Here is a 19,353-nt window from a genome sequence, read left to right as displayed (position 1 = left end):
GCGAATCCAAGGGTTACTCATGGAGTAAGATTAGGATTCCAAGGATACTATCTTTTCTCCAAGAAGGATTGGAGAAAGGTCTGTCAGCTAGTTCTTTAAAGGGACAGATATCTGCTCTGTCTGTTTTGTTACACAAGCGTCTGGCAGCCATGCCAGATATTCAGGCGTTTGTACAGGCTTTAGTCAGAATCAAGCCTGTTTACAGACCTGTGGCTCCTCCATGGAGTTCTTTCAGTTCTTCAAGGGGTTCCGTTTGAACCTCTACATTCCATAGCATAGATAATAAGTTACTATCTTGGAAAGTTTTGTTTTTAGTAGCTATTTCTTCTGCTAGAAGAGTTTCTGAATTGTCTGCTTTGCAGTGTAATTCACCCTATCTGGTGTTTCATACAGATAAGGTCGTTTTACGTACCAAACCTGGTTTTCTTCCAAAAGTGGTTTCCAATAAGAATATCAACCAGGAAATAGTTGTTCCTTCTCTGTGTCCTAATCCAGTTTCTAACAAGGAACGTCTGTTACACAATCTTGATGTGGTTTCGTGCTTTAAAGTTTTATCTAAAAGCAACTAAAGACTTCAGACAAACATCGTCCTTGTTTGTCGTCTATTCTGGCAAGAGGAGAGGTCAAAAGGCGACTGCGACCTCTCTGTCTTTCTGGCTGAAAAGCATCATCCGGTTGGCTTATGAGACTGCTGGAAGGCATCCTTCTGAACGAATTACAGCTCACTCTACTAGAGCTGTGGCTTCCACATGGGCTTTCAAGAATGAGGCTTCTGTTGAACAGATTTGTAAGGCAGCGACTTGGTCTTCACTGCATACGCTTGCCAAATTTTACAAATTCGATACTTATGCTTCTTCGGAGGCTATTTTTGGGAGAAAGGTTTTGCAAGCTGTGGTGCCTTCCGTTTAGGTTACCTGACTTGTTCCCTCCCTTCATCCGTGTCCTAAAGCTTTGGTATTGGTTCCCACAAGTAAGGATGAAGCCGTGGACCGGATACACCAATGTAGGAGAAAACAGAATTTATGTTTACCTGATAAATTTCTTTCTCCTACGGTGTATCCGGTCCACGGCCCGCCCTGGCATTTTGGTCAGGTTTAAATTTATTTTTTGTAAACTACAGTCACCACTGCACCCTATGGTTCTCCTTTTTCTCCTAACCGTCGGTCGAATGACTGGGGGGGCGGAGCCTGAGGGGAGCTATATGGACAGCTCTGCTGTGTGCTCTCTTTGCCACTTCCTGTAGGGATTGAGAATATCCCAGAAGTAAGGATGAAGCCGTGGACCGGATACACCGTAGGAGAAAGAAATTTATCAGGTAAACATAAATTCTGTTTTTTAATATAACTTCTCCCCAGGATGGGGCACTCTCTTTCCAGTGACGTGCAATACACACCCTGGTTGCTGTGCAGGTTATCTTAATAAATTGGTTTATGTATTTATTAAACTCTTTAAGTCTGGTATGTAGTAGTGCTTGTTCCATTGAGAGTTTTATAGGGCTTTCCAGAATGGAGCTTAAAAAATGTGATAGCCTATTCCACACCCTATGTGAGTGTGGGCAATCCCACCACATGTGTTTATAACAGCCCTCCTCATCGCAGCCTCTATAACAGAGTTTGGTTCCGTGTCTAACAGTGTGTGAGGTAATCAGCGGGGTGATATACCAACGAAAGTCAGTCTTGATAGTTTTTTCTCGCATGTCTGCACTAAGCAACCCCCTACCCGCGTTATATAAAATTGCATGCCAGGTTTGTATGTCAAATACCTTGTCAAGGTCTGTTTCCCATTTAACTTGTAAAGGGGTTTTAGTATTCCCTAAGGCCCACTGAATTGCCTGGTATATTCGCGAAATTGTTTTCTTAGGCCTCGTTGGTGAACTACATATAGTTTCTAGGATGGTGAGAGGTTTACCCGAGCCTACTGATGTAAGGTGGTGTATCATAGAAGAGATTTGCAGGTATAAGAACCAGTGCAGTTTGGTGGGATGGAGTTTTTCTTGTAATTGTGTATAGGTGAGCATTCTACCCCTCTCTAACAGGTCCACAATCCTATACAGTCCCCTGTTTTCCCATTTTTTAATAATTGGGGTATGTTCCGTTTTAATTATACATCCCAGTGGTGTTTTACCAGAATTATGTGGAAGTAGCTTAAGAGTTGAGGTGAGTTTGGACCATTGTTTAATCATGAAGTCTGAGATTGGGAAAATGGTGTGATTTTTACCGGTACAGCGTTTTGGGTCCCACAGCACCAAAGATCGTGGCTCTAATTCTATAATGTCTGATTCTACCTTTGTCCAAATTATATCCTCTTCTAGCTCATTAAGGAGGGTTGTTTGTGCTAGCCTGGCCGCCTGATAGTAATGTTTGAAATTTGGTGCCCCGATTCCCCCCAACTTTCTGTGTCTATTAAGTGTATTAGATGAAATTCTGGCTTTTTTGTTACCTCTTATGAAGCTATTGGTATGTTTTTGAAGATCGTCCAGATCTTGCATTGGGATATTTATAGTTAAGGTGCGAAACAAGTAAAGAATCCGTGGGAGCACTGACATCTTGACTTCAGAACACCTACCAAACCAAGAGAATCTCAGTTTGCTCCAATTTCTAAGGTCCTGTTTAATGGATTTGTATAGTGTGGGGAATTTGCATGCTATAATTCTGATGAGCTTTTTGTTAGGTTGATCCCTAAATAACGAAGGTGATGTTGAAACCATTTAAATTCTAAATTTAATTTTATTAGCTTTTTAGTGTGATCGGGAAGAACTATAGGCATAGCCTCACATTTTTCTAGGTTTACCTTATATCCAGATATTTTGGAGAAGGAGTCAATAATTTTATAAAGATTTGGGAGGGAGATCAAAGATCTGGTCAGAGATAGAAGAATATCGTCCGCAAATAAAGTGATCTTATATTCCCTTCGTTTGATGCTTATACCCGAGATGTCTGGGGAATTTCTAATGTGTTGAGCCAGGGGTTCTTTGCAGAGCGCAAACAACAGGGGGGGGACAAAGGGCATCCCTGCCGAGTACCATTGAGGACATTGAAACAGTCGGACTGGTGACCCATAGCCCTGATTCGTGCTGTAGGAGTGGAGTATATATTTTTAATTGCTGACAGAAATGGGCCCCCAATACCCACTCTCTCCAGGACCGCCCGCATATAATCCCAATCCACTCTGTCAAACGCCTTCTCTGCGTCCAAAGAGAGCAACAGAGAAGGCGCTTTTGTATATTGTGCGTAATCAATTAGGGCAATCATTCTCCTAATATTGTCTGGGGCCTCTCTGTTTTTTATAAAACCCACCTGGTCGGGATGAATTAATTTGGGCAGAATGTGTTTGAGGCGATTAGCTAGGATTTTTGTGAAAATTTTAAGGTCCTGGTTTATAAGGGAAATTGGTCTGTAGTTGTGGTAAGACGTTTTATCCTTGCCTGGTTTGGGGATTACTATAATCTTGGCATCTAGAAGCTCAGAGGGAATAGCGTGACCCTGCGAAATATGGTTGCAAAATTTAACTAGGTGAGGCATAAGAGATGTTTTAAATCATTTATAATAATCACCTGGGGAGCCATCTGGACCGGCTGCCTTTCCTGGTTTTAGGTCCTGTAAGTACCTCCTGATTTGTGATGTCTGCACCCAAGATGTCAATATCTTGTTGGTCAATCGAAGGTAAGTTTGCCTCCTCTAAAAATTTGTCTAGTAGATTTTGGGTTTGTGGAGTTTTATTGACTTTTTGCCCGTCATATAGAGATCCATAGTATGCTGCGAAGGTGTTGACTATATCTATTGGATTTGAGGTCATCTCCCCCCCAGTTTGCGGAGTGTGGGGATAGTTATATCTCTGGTTTTGTTTCTAATTTTATTAGCTAGGAACCTGTCTGGCTTGTTCGCGTAGACAAAATACCTAGCCTGCAGCCTTATCCCTGCTCTGATCGAATGGTCATTAAGAATTTTATCTAAGGCCAGTCTCTTATCCTGTAGAATTTTATAGGTGTTATTAGAACCAGTCAATTTATGACGCCTCTCAAGGGCTGCTATCTCCGATTGAAGTGTGGTCATTAGTGCTTTTACTTTTCGTTTGTATTATGATTTAGTCTGAATTAAGAGTCTCCTTAGGACCGTTTTGTGTGCTGCCCACACCTGAATGGGGTTTTCAACTGTATTGATATTAATATTCCAATATTCTGTCATGTGTCTGGTTATGTTCTCTTTCTGTATCGGGTCTTTCATCATTGTGAGGTCATATGTCCAGCTCTTCATAGAGCTGGATGGTAGAAGCCCTTCCACCTTTATTAACACAATAGCGTGATCTGACCACACACATGGAGAAATAGAGGAGGATATAAGATTTGTTACGAGCACTTGGCTCAAGAAAATGTAATCCAACCTAAAATATTTACGGTGTGCCGAAGAAAAAAAGTGTGGTCTGAGGTTTCACCATATAGGGCCTTCCAGGAGTCTATAAGGTTATGTCCCTCCAGAGTATTCAGAATTAATTTAGCTTTACCCACATTTCTATTGTGTCTGTGAGTCTGTTGGGATTTTGGGTAATAGTCTTGTTTATACAGGGATACGTTAAAATCTCCAGCAAGAAATATTCTAGTTGCATTCCAACTGGAAAGAAGGAACGACAAACCCGCTGTTCATTTGGAGCATAAACATTACAGAAAACAATTTCCACCTCGTTTAGTATGCCTCTAACGATTATGTATCTGCCCTCCTTATCTATAATGGTGTTAGTGGGATTAAAGTTTAAAGAGGAATGAAACAAGATAGACACCCCTCTCTTTTTCTTATCTGTGGTGGAGTGGAAATGTAAGGGGAATTGTCTCTCCCAATATTTTGGGACATGGCCAGACATAAAGTGGGTCTCCTGTAAAAATATTACATTGGCTCCTATCTGCCTGTACTGGGCTAAAGCTTTTCTCCTTTTGACATCTCAGTTAAGGCCTCTAACATTGTGGGAGACTAATGTAATGTTAGGGGCGGTCATGTGCGTGTTTGGAATTCTCACTGAGTCTCACAGCGGCCTGTAGACCTTTAAACCCTAGATGCAAGACATATATCTTACCCTGCTCTTTGATACTATAGCTCCTGGTAGTGGATTCTGACCTTCTTCCTTGCGGTGGGGAGTCCCGGAGTCCTTGTAGGGGAGGGGAAGACAGGAGAGGAAGAGAGGTAAGAAGAGAAAAGTTCTGAAATAGAGAAAAAATCAGGTCAATTACAGTGAAAACAATGTGAATAAACCATATGAGTAAACCTGAGGTAAAAAACAGATATTTAAGATAATCATCCTGAAAAAACATATTGTGTTCTAGGGGGGGTCAAGGACTAAGGAGGGGCCAACTAACCCTCCTTATAACATTTCTTGGGGGGAGGTGAAATTTACTGAATAACTTTAGTGGTTTAAAATATATATGTAACTTCTCTACAGCCTCTAATAGCTGATTAATTACACTCATAACTGTCCCATTAAACAAGGGTGAACTAGTATCTGCATAAAGGTTGAGCTAACCTCTTAAATACATGTTACCGAAAACTGAAAACATGTAATAACCCGGCATTAGGGATCATATTACTGTGTCACTGTCCTACATTTGCTGTCCAGACAGTTCAAATATAGTCCATCATCTGTAACATCGTTTGGAGAGAGGTGTAAGTTACTTAATCACGTTAATGGTGTAGAATAAATAAGTGACTTCTCTCAGACCTCTAACAAGTGAATACTTACACTTCTAACTATCTCTCTGAACAAGGGTGAAGTAGAATCTGCATAAAGACTGAGCTAAGCTCTAGATTACATGATAACGAAAACCAAAAACATACAATAACACGGCCACAGAGATCATATTTCCGTGACACTGTCCTGTATTTTCCATCTGTCTTCTGTAATCTGCGATATGGTATAGAAAAGAAAAAATATTACCCCAACATTTCAGGTATAGACCTTCATCTATTTTTCTGTCTCTTGAGGCGCTTTTGACCATTGTGATTTTTGGGATTTCAGAGGTATTCTTTGCGGTTTGGGCACCTCCACTGTCTGCGAGGATTCTGGAATGGACGGAGTTTCAAGGCCGAGGATTTCACAAATATCTGGGATTCCTATGGCATCTCTAACTGTGAGGGCTTTATTGTCCTTAGTGATGTGCAGGGCAAATGGAAAACCCCACCTGTATGTGATTTGATTTTTTCTGAGGAGAGTAGTTAAGGGTCGTAAAGAACCTCTTCTTTGCAGTGTTCTAGTGCTCAAGTCCTGGTAGAAGTGAATAACATTGCCTCTAAATTTGAAAGTTGGCTGTTTGGCGGCTTCTCTGAGAATTTTGTCTTTCTCTGGGTACCTTAAAAACTCTACAATGACGTCTCTAGGAGGGAGGTCAGGTTTTGGTTTGGGCTTTAAGGCTCTATGAGCCCTTTCTATTTCTATCTCTGTAGAGGGGTCCATCCCTGTAATTGCGCAGAACAGCTGGTGAAGATAGGAGGGGAGGTCATCATTCTTGATTGATTCTGGGATGCCTTTCAGTCGGATGTTGCTTCTCCTATTTCTATTTTCCATATCCTCAATCTTGTCTGGCAAATCCTCAACCACTTGTTGCTGCTGTGAAACTTGTTGAACTGCCATCTCTACATCCTCCACAAGATTATCTCCGTTACTTTCAAGGGTTTCCACTCTGGTGCCCAGTTCGGAGATATCCTTTTTAATATCGCTTAGGCTTTCATTCATGGATGTGTGCATAGTGTCCATTTTGGCCCACAGTTTATCAAAGCTATTTGTGATGTCTTGCTTGGAAACGAGCAGACGAAGATCTGCTCTAGTTAAAGGGGTGTCATCCCCTAAATGGTCGGGTGCTGCTAAGGTGGGTTCTCTGTTTTCCGCCATGTCTTTGGTCAGTTCCTGAGAATTGTCCCCTTGGGATGGCTTAAAAAAGGAGGTGACAGGTGTGTTCTTGTTTGTTTTCTCCAGCTTACTTAGTCTCTTAGAGGCCATTCCAACTTCCCTGTACTTGTAGGAGTTAGGGAATTACAATTCCTGATCTCTTTCTGACTGGAATACTTTAATTCAAAATCCCTTCCTGATCTCACTATTGGAAAGTTGTGAAAACTATCAGTCCACAGTATTGCTTTTGTCCACAAGATGGCAGTCTTGCGGTATGAATAGGTGAGAGTGTGAAGAAAGGGAAAAAAAAAACAAGGGCTTAGCCCATAGACATAATGTACGCCCAGAACTCAGCCTCTTGTTATTTAATTCGACCTCCCTCCCAGGGTCTTTTATAACATAAAATCCCAAGAGTGTAATTAGCTTTTGATCTTGACTCAGATCCTAAATCGCCAAAAATTAGTTGGTTAGATGATCCCCTGCTTTTAAAATGTATCTCCTCTATACAGAATTATGGGACCACATTATGGTTACCACATGGATAATGTAGTGCCCCAGAGTCTCTTTCCAGCTTATCTGAGTATTTTTTTCTTTTTTACAGGAGAGGTCCTAAGCTTGTCTCCCCATATCGGATTCTATGGCCTCTAACTGTCTGGTTGCTTTCAGATCATGGTAAGTGGTCTGTGTTGCAGCCTCCTCTAGCTACTTGCTCCTCAAGTGTGTTAAGCTAGGTGTTTGTATCCCCAGTTATAAGTGCTGGTGAGCGTTACATGCATGGGGTGTACTCACTCAGTAGGAGCCATCTGCGGAGCTGAGGGCTGTGTGTCGCATCAGGAGTCCGGATAAGATGTGACTGCGGTGCCGTCGGGTGTTTGATGGCTGCGCTGCTGCCTGGAATCACCCTGTCTGTGATTGCTCTGACACCGGGAGGAGAGGGGAGGGAAAAGATGGCGGATCCCTGGGTATATTGTTTTCCTTTTACGCCGCCTCCTCTGTCGGTCCGCTGCCAGCTGATAGTGCCGCTTCAGGCTCTGTGGTTGTGTGAGGAGTTGGGGAACGTTAACAACCCCCAAAGTGCACTCTTTAGAGGGAGAATTGGCATCCTGCCCTGACCCAACTCACGGAGCTCTATCTAAAAGCCTCCATCTTGGAGCTCCACTAGGCTCCGCCCCCCTAAGTTTGTTATTTTAAATGGTACCGGTGTGTACTATTCACTCTCTGGCAGAAAAGGGATGAAGATTTCTGCAAGGAGGATGATGATCTTAGCACTTTGTAACTAAGATCCACTGCTGTTCTCACAAGGGCTGAAGAGTACAGGAAAACTTCAGTTGGGGGAACGGTTTGCATGCTAAGCTGCATTGAGGTATGTTCAGTCTATTTTTGTCTAGACAGACTGTGATAATTCTAGAAAAGGCTCGCAATGTCCCCATGAGGGAAGGGTAAGCTGTATTCAGACACTTAGTAGGAATCTTAGCTTGCATAAAGGGCTCATTGGTTATTGGTGACACTGATAGGAAAAAACTTTCTTTATTGAAAACATAACGTTTTTTGAGGTACTTTAAGGGGTCATTGTGGCTTATTTAGGGGTTATTAACCCACATGGCTAGTTTAGAAACACTCTGGTGTGTTTCTTTTAGGCCCCATAACATCGAGTGAGGTGGGCGGGGCCTATTTCCGCGCCTCAGTTGCGCAGTTTCTTTTTTACTCAGAGACATCCAGCTGCTTCTCCAGAGGGTCCTGCTGTGTTTGAGGGCTTAAAAGAAGTTTTTTTCCCCATAAATCTATCCTAAAGGGCAGGTAGGCGCCACAGTTGAGCTGTGGCAAGGTGCTGAACGTTTTTCTCTTGTAAGGTGTATCCAGTCCACGGGTTCATCCATTACTTGTGGGATATTCTCCTTCCCAACAGGAAGTTGCAAAGAGGACACCCACAGCAGAGCTGCCTATATAGCTCCTCCCCTAACCCCCATCTCCAGTCATTCTTTTTGCAACTCTCGACAAGATAGGAAGTATAAAGAGATATGTGGTGTCTTAGTGTAGTTTTACCTTCAATCAAGAGTTTTTTTTTTTTAAACGGTACAGGCGTTGTACTGTTTTACTCTCAGGCAGAAATTAGAAGAAGAATTCTGCCTGGAGGTTGATGATCTTAGCGGTTTGTAACTAAGGTCCATTGCTGTTCTCACATATAACTGAAGAGTATGGGAAAACTTCAGTTGGGGGAACGGTCTGCAGATTACCTGCTTTGAGGTATGTTCAGTATTTTTATTTCTAGAGAGATGATAAGTTCTAGAAAATGCTGACAGAGCCTTGTGTATTTGAGGTAAGCTAGATGTAGTGATTTTGCAACAACTGGGATCATGCTTACTAAACAGGGTAATACTCATGTTAATACTCATATTACTTAGTGACAAAACGTTTACATGTTTCATAAATAGAATGTTTTTTTCTCTGAGGGTGATAAGTCTTTAGTTGGGGCCTAGTTTTCCACATGGCTAGTCAGATACTCTTAGGAGTATTTCCTTAAGGCCCCTCTGACATCAAATACATGGTGGGAGGGGCCTATTTTCGTGCTTTAGATGCGCAGGTTCTTCCAGACTGAGACATCCAGCTTCCCTAGAGAGGTCCTCTTGCATCTAAGGACCACTATAGAGGGCTTATTTCTTTCCTAATCGTATTTGAGGGCAGGTAGGAGCCACAGCAGAGCTGTGGCAAGGTGCTTGACTGTCTTTTTCGGTTTGGGGGCTAAGGGGTTAATCATCCATTTGCAAGTGGGTGCGATGTTGCTTTAGTCCCTTATACACACTGTAAAAATTTCGAAGAGTTTACTACTTTTTAACACTGTTTTGCAGTTTATGTGCTAGTTTTTTTTCTCTTAAAGGCACAGTACCGTTTTTGTTTAATTGCTGTTTCACATTTATTAAAGTGTTTTCCAAGCTATTTCCAAGCCATTGTGGAACCCCCTCTTAGAATGTGTACCAAATGTACTGAAATTTCTATAAACTATAAGGACCATATTATGGCTCTTAAAGACTTATCACCAGAGGATTCTCAGACTGAAAAAAGGGAGGTTATGCCATCTAGCTCTCCCCATGTGTCAGAACCTATAACTCCCGCTCAAGTGATGCCTTAAAATGTCACTGAAGCAAATATCCCGTTTTATATCAACAGGGTTGATATAAAATAGTATTTTTACTTCAGAGAAGTTTAAAGGGAATGTGTGTTTGTTTTTGTGAGACAACTCAGAGCTGGGTACCAACCTGTTACTACTTAGGGGAAAAAGGCATTTTTTTTGCAGTCCAGTTTATTATACTGCTAATATCTGAGCACTGGATTTAATTTTGATTGACTCACATCATCCCAGTGTAGGAGATGTGAAATAGTATACAGGCTCAGATGTGAAACTCCTAAAATGCCAGCTGTTTAAAGGGACACTGAACCCAAGTTTTTTCTTTCGTGATTCAGATAGAGCATGAAATTTTAAGCAAATGTCTAATTTACTCATATTGTCAAATTTTCTTCATTCTCTAGGTATCTTTATTTGAAATGCAAGAATATAAGTTTAGATGCCGGCCCATTTTTGGTGAACAACCTGGGTTGTTCTTGCTGATTGGTGGATAAATTTATCCACCAATAAAAAAGTGCTGTCCAGAGGACTGAACCAAAAAAAAAAAGGCTTGATGCCTTCTTTTTCAAATAAAGATAGCAAGAGAACAAAGAGAAAATGATAATAGGAGTAAAATAGAAAGTTGCTTAAAATGTCATGCTCTATCTAAATCACGAAAGAAGAAAATTGGGTTCAGTGTCCCTTTAAGAAACTGGACCTTTTATTAAAAAACACCCAAAACCGTTATTTTAGGTATGTGTATATTTCTTTCATGTCATTAGCAAGAGTCCATGAGCTAATGACGTATGGGATATACATTCCTACCAGGAGGGCAGTTTCCCAAACCTCAAAATGCCTATAAATACAACCCTCACCACACCCACAATTCAGTTTTACAAATTTTGTCTCCCATGGAGGTGTTGAAGTAAGTTTGTGCTAGATTTCTACGTTGATATGCGCTTCGCAGCAGGCTGAAGCCCGGTTTTCCTCTCAGAGTGCAGTGAATGTCAGAGGGATGTGAAGAGAGTATTGCCTATTTGAATACCATGGTCTTCCTCTAGGGGATCTATTTCATAGGTTCTCTGTTATCGGTCGTAGAGATTTCTTCTCCTACCTCCCTTTTCAGATCGACGATATACTCTTATATACCATTACCTCTACTGATTCTCGTTTCAGTACTGGTTTGGCTATCTACTATATGTAGATGAGTGTCTCAGGGTAAGTAAGTCTTATTTTATTTATGACACTCTAAGCTATGGTTGGGCACTTTATATGTAAAGTTCTAAATATATGTTTTAAACTTATATTTGCCATGATTCAGGATAATCATTGTTCCTTCTTTCAGACTGTCAGTTTCATTTTTTGGAAAAATGCATATGAACTAAATATTTTTCTTACCTTAAAATTTTCAATTTACTTTTTTCTTCTAAATTGCGGGCTGTTAGGCTCGCGGGTGCAGAAAATGCTACAATTTATTGTGTCATTTTTGGCGCAAGACTTTTTTGCCGCGAGAATATTGTCAAGTTTTCACGTAGTTGCGTCATTTTTGACGCATATTTGTTGCAGACGTTTTTTTGGTGCCAAAAAATGTGGGCGTCATACTTGGCGCCAGATTTTTTCACATTATTTCAGTCTCACTTTTTAATTGCTTCTGGTTTCTAGAGGCTTGTTTTGTTTTGCATTTTTTCCCATTCCTGATACTGTCATTTAAGGAATTTGATCATTTTGCTTTGTATGTTGTTTTTTCTATTACATATTGCAAGATGTCACTACCTGACCCTGGATCAGAATCTACTTCTGGAAAGACGCTGCCTGATGTTGGTTCTACCAAAGCTAAGTGCATTTGTTGTAAACTTTTGGTAACTGTTCCTCCGGCTGTAGTTTGTGTTAGTTGTCATGATAAACTATCTAACATGGATAATATTTCCATTAGTAATAATCCATTACCTGTTGTTGTTCCTTCAACATCTAATGTTCAGGATGTTCCTGTTAATGTTAAAGAATTTGTTTCTAATTCTATTCGGAAGGCTCTGTCTGTTATTCCTCATTCCAGTAAACGTAAAAGGTCTTTTAAAACTTCTCATATTTCAGATGAATTTTTAAATGACCACCATCATTCTGACTTATCTATCTCTGATGAGGATCTATCTGGTTCAGAAGATTCTGCCTCAGATATTGACACTGATAAATCTTTGTTTAAGATGGACGGAGTCTATTCGTTCTTTACTTAAAGAAGTGTTGATTGCATTAGATATGGAGTAGTCTAGTCCTCTTGATATTAAAACTAATAAGCATTTAAATTCAGTTTTTAAACCTCATGTAGTTATTCCAGAAGTTTTTCCAGTTCCTGATGCTATTTCAGAAGTAATTTCTAGGGAATTGAATAGTCTGGGTACTTCATTTACTCCTTCTCCAAGGTTTAAGAAATTGTACCCTTTGCCATCTGATAGATTAGAGTTTTGGGGAAAAATCCCCAAAGTTGATGGGGCTATTTCTACTCTTGCTAAACGTACTACTATTCCTATGGCAGATAGTACTTCTTTTAAGGATCCTTTAGATAGGAAGCTTGAATCCTTTCTAAGGAAGGCTTATTTATGTTCAGGTAATCTTCTTAGACCTGCTATTTCTTTGGCTGATGTTGCTGCAGCTTCCACCTTCTGGTTGGAGGCTTTAGCGCAACAAGTGTCAGACCATAATGCTTATAGCATTGTTAAACTTCTTCAACATGCTAATAACTTTGTTTGTGATGCCATTTTTGATATCATTAGGATTGATGTCAGGTATATGTCTAGCTATTTTAGCTAGAAGAGCTTTATGGCTTAAATCTTGGAATGCAGATATGACTTCTAAGTCAACGTTGCTTTCTCTTTCTTTCCAAGGTAATATATTATTTGGTTCTCAGTTGGATTCTATAATTTCAACTGTTACTGGGGGGAAGGGAGCTTTTTTGCCTCAGGACAAAAAATCGAAAGGTAAATATAGGACTGCTAATCATTTTCGTTCCTTTCGTCAGAATAAGGAACAGAAGCCTGACCCTTCCCCTAAAGGAACAGTTTCCGTTTGGAAACCTTCTCCAGTCTGGAATAAATCCAAGCCTTTTAGAAAGTCAAAACCAGCTCCCAAATCCGCATGAAGGTGCGGCCCTCATTCCAGTACAGCTGGTAGGGGGCAGGTTACGATTTTTCAAAGATGTTTGGATCAATTCGACTCAAAATCTTTGGATTCAGAAAATTGTTTCTCAAGGGTACAGAATAGGTTTCAAGGTAAGGCCGCCTGTGAGAAGATTTTTCCTCTCACGCATTGCAGTAAACCCAGTAAAGGCTCAGGCGTTTCTGAAATGTGTTTCAGACCTGGAGTCGGCTGGGGTAATTGTGCCAGTTCCCGATCTGGAACGGGGTCTGGGGTTTTATTCAAATCTGTTCATTGTACCAAAGAAGGAGAATTCTTTCAGACCAGTTCTGGATCTAAAAATATTAAATCGTTATGTAAGGATACCAACATTCAAAATGGTGACTATAAGGACTATTCTGCCTTTTGTTCAGCAAGGGCATTTTATGTCTACAATAGACTTACAGGATGCATATTTCATATTCCAATTCATCCAGACCACTATCAGTTCCTGAGATTCTCTTTTCTAGACAAGCATTACCAGTTTGTTGCTCTTCCTTTTGGCCTAGCAACAGCTCCAAGGATCTTTTCAAAGGTTCTCGGTGCCCTTCTCTCTGTAATCAGAAAACAGGGTATTGCGGTATTTCCTTATTTGGACGATATCTTGGTACTTGCTCAGTCTTTACATTCTGCAGAATCTCATACGAATCAACTTCTGTTGTTTCTTCAAAGACATGGTTGGAGGATCAATTTACCAAAGAGTTCCTTGATTCCTCAGACAAGGGTAACCTTTTTGGGTTTCCAAATAGATTCAGTGTCCATGACTTTGTCTCTAACAGAAAAGAGACGTCTGAAATTGATCTCAGCCTGTCGAACCCTTCAGTCTCAATCATTCCCTTCAGTAGCTTTGTGCATGGAAATTCTAGGTCTCATGACTGCTGCATCGGACGCGATCCCCTCTCCAGCTTTGTATGCTGAACCAATGTGCAGGGATTATACAAAGATATCACAATTAATATCCTTAAATCCCAATGTTCGATCTTCTCTGACTTGGTGGTTGGATCACCATCGTTTAATTCAAGGGGCCTGTTTTGTTCGTCCAACCTGGACTGTGATCTCAACAGATGCAAGTCTTTCAGGTTGGGGAGCTGTATGGGGATCTCTGACAGCGCAGTGGGTTTGGGAATCTCAACATGCGATTTTCAGAGCTCTTCAGTTCTGGCCTCTTCTGAAGAGAGAATCGTTTATTTGTTTTCAGACAGACGATGTCACAATCGTGGCGTATGTCGATCATCAAGGTGGAACTCACAGTCCTCAGGCTATGAAAGAAGTATCTCGGATACTTGTATGGGTGGAATCCAGCTCCTGTCTAATCTCTGCGGTTCACATCCCAGGTATAGACAATTGGGAAGCGGATTATCTCAGTCGCCAGACGTTACATCAGGGCGAATGGTCTCTTCACCCAGAGGTATTTCTTCAGATTGTTCAAGTCTGGGGACTTCCAGAAATAGATCTGATGGCTTCTCATCTAAACAAGAAACTTCCTAGGTATCTGTCCAGATCCAGGGATCCTCAGGCGGAAGCGGTGGACACGTTGTCACTTCCCTGGAATTATCAACCTGCTTATATTTTTCCGCCTCTAGTTCTTCTTCCAAAAGTGATTTCCAAAATCCTAATGGAGCGTTCGTTTGTACTGCTGGTGGCTCCAGCATTGCCACTCAGGTTTTGGTATGCGGATCTCGTTCGGATGGCCAGTTGCCAACCTTGGACACTTCCGTTAAGGCCAGACCTTCTATCTCAAGGCCCATTTTTCCATCAGGATCTCAAATCATTAAATTTGAAGGTATGGAGATTGAACGCTTGATACTTAGTCATAGAGGTTTCTCTGACTCAGTGATTAATACTATGTTACAGGCTCGTAAATCTGGGTCTAGAAAGATTTATTACCGAGTTTGGAAGACTTACATTTCTTGGTGTTCTTCTCATAAATTCTCTTGGCATTCTTTTAGAATTCCTAGAATTTTACAGTTTCTTAAGGATGGTTTGGATAAGGGTTTGTCTGCAAGCTCTTTGAAAGGACAAATCTCTGCTCTTTCTGTTCTTTTTCACAGAAAGATTGCTAATCATCCTGATATTCATTGTTTTGTACAGGCTTTGGTTCGTATCAAGCCTGTCATTAAGTCAATCTCTCCTCCTTGGAGTCTTAATTTGGTTCTGAGGGCTTTACAGGCTCCTCCGTTTGAAGCTATGCATTCTCTGGATATTAAATTACTTTCTTGGAAAGTTTTGTTCCTTTTGGCCATCTCTTCTGCTAGAACAGTTTCTGAGTTATCTGCTCTTTCTTGTGAATCTCCTTTTCTGATTTTTTATCAGGATAAAGCGGTGTTGCGGACTTCATTTAAATTTTTACCTAAAGTTGTGAATTCTAACATCATTAGTAGAGAAATTATTGTCCCTTCATTGTGTCCTAATCCTAAGAATTCTCTGGAGAGATCTTTACATTATTTGGATGTAGTTAGAGCTTTGAAATATTATGTTGAAGCTACTAAAGATTTCAGAAAGACTTCTAGTCTATTTGTTATCTTTTCTGGTTCTAGGAAAGGTCAGAAGGCTTCTGCCATTTCTTTGGCGTCTTGGTTAAAGTCTTTGATTCATCATGCTTATGTGGAGTCGGGTAAATCCCTGCCTCAAAGGATTACGGCTCATTCTACTAGGTCAGTTTCTACTTCCTGGGCTTTTAGGAATTAAGCTTCTTTTGATCAGATTTGCAAAGCAGCAACTTGGTCTTCTTTGCATACTTTTACTAAATTCTACCATTTTGATGTTTTTTCTTCTTCAGAAGCAGTTTTTGGTAGAAAAGTACTTCAGGCAGCTGTTTCAGTTTGATTCTTCTGCTTATAATTTCATTTTTTTTCATTATAAGATTAAAACTTTTTGATTTGGGTTGTGGATTATTTTTTCAGCGGAATTGGCTGTCTATTTTATCCCTCCCTCTCTAGTGACTCTTGCGTGGAAGTTCCACATCTTGGGTATCTGCTATCCCATACGTCACTAGCTCATGGACTCTTGCCAATTACATGAAAGAAAACATAATTTATGTAAGAACTTACCTGATAAATTCATTTCTTTCATATTGGCAAGAGTCCATGAGGACTACCCTTTTTGTAGTGGTTATGATTTTTTTGTATAAAGCACAATTATTCCAATTCCTTGTTTGATGCTTTCGCTCCTTTCTTATCACCCCACTTCTTGGCTATTCGTTAAACTGAATTGTGGGTGTGGTGAGGGGGTGTATTTATAGGCATTTTGAGGTTTGGGAAACTTTGCCCCTCCTGGTAGGAATGTATATCCCATACGGCACTAGCTCATGGACTCTTGCCAATATGAAAGAAATGAATTTATCAGGTAAGTTCTTACATAAATTATGTTATTTTAGCTTATACTATGTATTGTCTATGCCTTCGTAATAAAACCTTAATCAAAATTACTTATTTAAAGTATTGAGTGTAATTTTTTTATTTCATTTAATATTTATATTATTATATAATATTTAAGTACCGCCCTGTTGTCAGGTCGTGTAAAACATTTGTTGCTCAGAGTAGTAGCAGGTCTGCACAGCTGTAACAAAAATTAGACTAAATCAGAACAGTTTGTTTTCTCATTATAAAATAATTATGTAATTAATAACATTACTTCCATTGTGTTTCTTATTGATAGGTGAATTCACAAACTGCAAGAATCTTAGTCATGATCAGAGTGCAGATGCTTCTTTACATCTTCAAAATCAAAGAAGCCAAGTGGGAAATGTATGTTCTGAATGTGGGAAATGTTTTCTTAAGAAATCACATCTTTCTAAACCTCTGAAAATTCATACAGGAGAAAAGCCATTTTCCAGTTCTATATGTGCAAAATGTTTTAACTATAACACAAATCGTATTGCTCGTCAGAGAATTCACACAGGAGAGAAAGCATTTCCATGTTCTGACTGTGGGAAATGTTTTACTGTGAAAGCAACTCTTATTGCACATCAGAAAATTCATACAGGGGAGAAAGCATTTTCATGTTCTGACTGTGGGAAATGTTTTACTCAGAAATCACATCTTAGTGTACATCAGAAAACTCATACAGGAGAGAAAGCATTTTCATGTTCTGACTGTGGGAAATGTTTTATTCAGAAATCACATTTTATTTTACATCAGAAAACTCATACAGGAGAGAAAGCATTTCCATGTTCTGACTGTGGGAAATGTTTTACTATGAAATCAACTCTTATTACACATCAGAAAATTCATACAGGAGAGAAAGCCTTTTCATGTTCTGACTGTGGGAAATGTTTTACTTTTAAAACAAATCTTATTGCACATCAGAAAACTCATACAGGAGAGAAAGCCTTTTCATGTTCTGATTGTGGGAAATGTTTTACTATGAAATCAACTCTTATTGCACATCAGAAAATTCATACAGGAGTGAAAGACTTTTCATGTTCTGACTGTGGGAAATGTTTTACTATGAAATCAACTCTTATTACACATCAGAAAATTCATACAGGAGAGAAAGCCTTTTCATGTTCTGACTGTGGGAAATGTTTTACTATGAAATCACATCTTATTGGACATCAGAAAATTCATACAGGAGAGAAAGACTTTTCATGTTCTGACTGTGGGAAATGTTTTACTATGAAATCACATCTTATTGTACATCAGAAAATTCATACAGGAGTGAAAGCATTTTCATGTTCTGACTGTGGGAAATGTTTTGCTACGAAACCAACTCTTATTAGGCATCAGAAAACTCATACAGGAGAGAAACCATTTTCATGTTCTGTCTGTGGGAAATGTTTTACTTTGAAACCAACTCTTATTAGGCATCAGAAAATTCATACAGGAAAGACTTTTCATGTTCTGACTGTGGGAAATGTTTTACTATGAAGTCAACTCTTATTACACATCAGACAACTCATACAGGAGAGAAAGACTTTTCATGTTCAGACTGTGGGAAATGTTTTACTATGAAATCAACTCTTATTGCACATTAGAAAATTCATACAGGAGAGAAAGCATTTTCATGTTCTGACTGTGGGAAATGTTTTACTATGAAATGAATTTATTCGTTCTTTACTTAAAGAAGTCTTAATTGCTTTAGAAATAGAGGAATCTGGTCCTCTTGATACTAAATCTAAACGTTTAAATACGGTTTTTAAACCTCCTGTAGTTATTCCGGAGGTTTTTCCCGTCCCTGATGCTATTTCTGAAGTAATTTCCAGGGAATGGAATAATCTGGGTAATTCATTTACTCCTTCTAAACGGTTTAAGAAATTATATCCTGTGCCATCTGACAGATTAGAGTTTTGGGACAAAATCCCTAAAGTTGATGGGGCTATCTCTACTCTTGCTAAACGTACTACTATTCCTACGGCAGATAGTACTTCCTTTAAGGATCCTTTAGATAGGAAAATTGAATCCTTTCTAAGAAAAGCTTACTTATGTTCAGGTAATCTTCTTAGGCCTGCTATATCTTTGGCGGATGTTGCTGCAGCTTCAACTTTCTGGTTGGAGGCTTTAGCACAACAAGTAACAGATCATAATACTCATAGCATTGTTAATCTTCTTCAACATGCTAACAACTTTATTTGTGATGCCATCTTTGATATCATTAGGGTTAATATCAGGTATATGTCTTTAGCTATTTTAGCTAGAAGAGCTTTATGGCTTAAAACTTGGAATGCTGATATGTCTTCTAAGTCAACTTTGCTTTCCCTTTCTTTCCAAGGTAATAAATTGTTTGGTTCACAGTTGGATTCTATTATTTCAACTGTTACTGGGGGGAAAGGAACTTTTTTACCACAGGATAAAAAATCTAAACGTAAATATAGGGCTGCTTATCGTTTTCGTTCCTTTCGTCACAATAAGGAACAAAAGCCTGATCCTTCCCCTACAGGAACGGTATCAGTTTGGAAACCATCTCCAGTCTGGAATAAATCCAAGCCTTTTAGAAAGCCAAAGCCAGCTCCCAAGTCCACATGAAGGTGCGGCCCTCATTCCAGCCCAGCTGGTAGGGGGCAGATTACGATTTTTCAAAGAAATTTGGATCAATTCGATTCACAATCTTTGGATTCAGAACATTGTTTCACAAGGGTACAGAATAGGCTTCAAGATAAGGCCTCCTGCAAGAAGATTTTTTCTTTCTCCTGTTCCAATAAATCCAGTGAAGGCTCAAGCATTTCTGAAATGTGTTTCAGATCTAGAGTTGGCTGGAGTAATTGTGTCAGTTCCAGTTCT

At 39.8% G+C, this 19,353-nt stretch overlaps 1 protein-coding gene across 1 annotated transcript; it reads left to right on the top strand.

Annotated features, from left to right (window-relative positions):
* Positions 1–7,141: 7,141 nt before the first annotated feature.
* On the top strand, positions 7,142–18,201 carry LOC128661349 (gastrula zinc finger protein XlCGF26.1-like). The gene is made up of 3 exons (XM_053715613.1): positions 7,142–7,149; positions 7,469–7,539; positions 16,793–18,201. Exons 1-3 carry the CDS (start codon positions 7,142–7,144, stop codon positions 18,001–18,003), a joined length of 1,290 nt encoding a protein of 429 aa, XP_053571588.1. The 3' UTR covers positions 18,004–18,201.
* The last annotated feature ends 1,152 nt before the right edge of the window (positions 18,202–19,353 follow it).

Source organism: Bombina bombina, chromosome 5, assembly GCF_027579735.1.
Source record: "Bombina bombina isolate aBomBom1 chromosome 5, aBomBom1.pri, whole genome shotgun sequence".
NCBI lineage: Eukaryota > Metazoa > Chordata > Amphibia > Anura > Bombinatoridae > Bombina > Bombina bombina.
The sequence above is the reverse complement of the archived record's forward strand: the minus strand, read 5'-3'. Positions and strand labels throughout refer to the sequence as shown.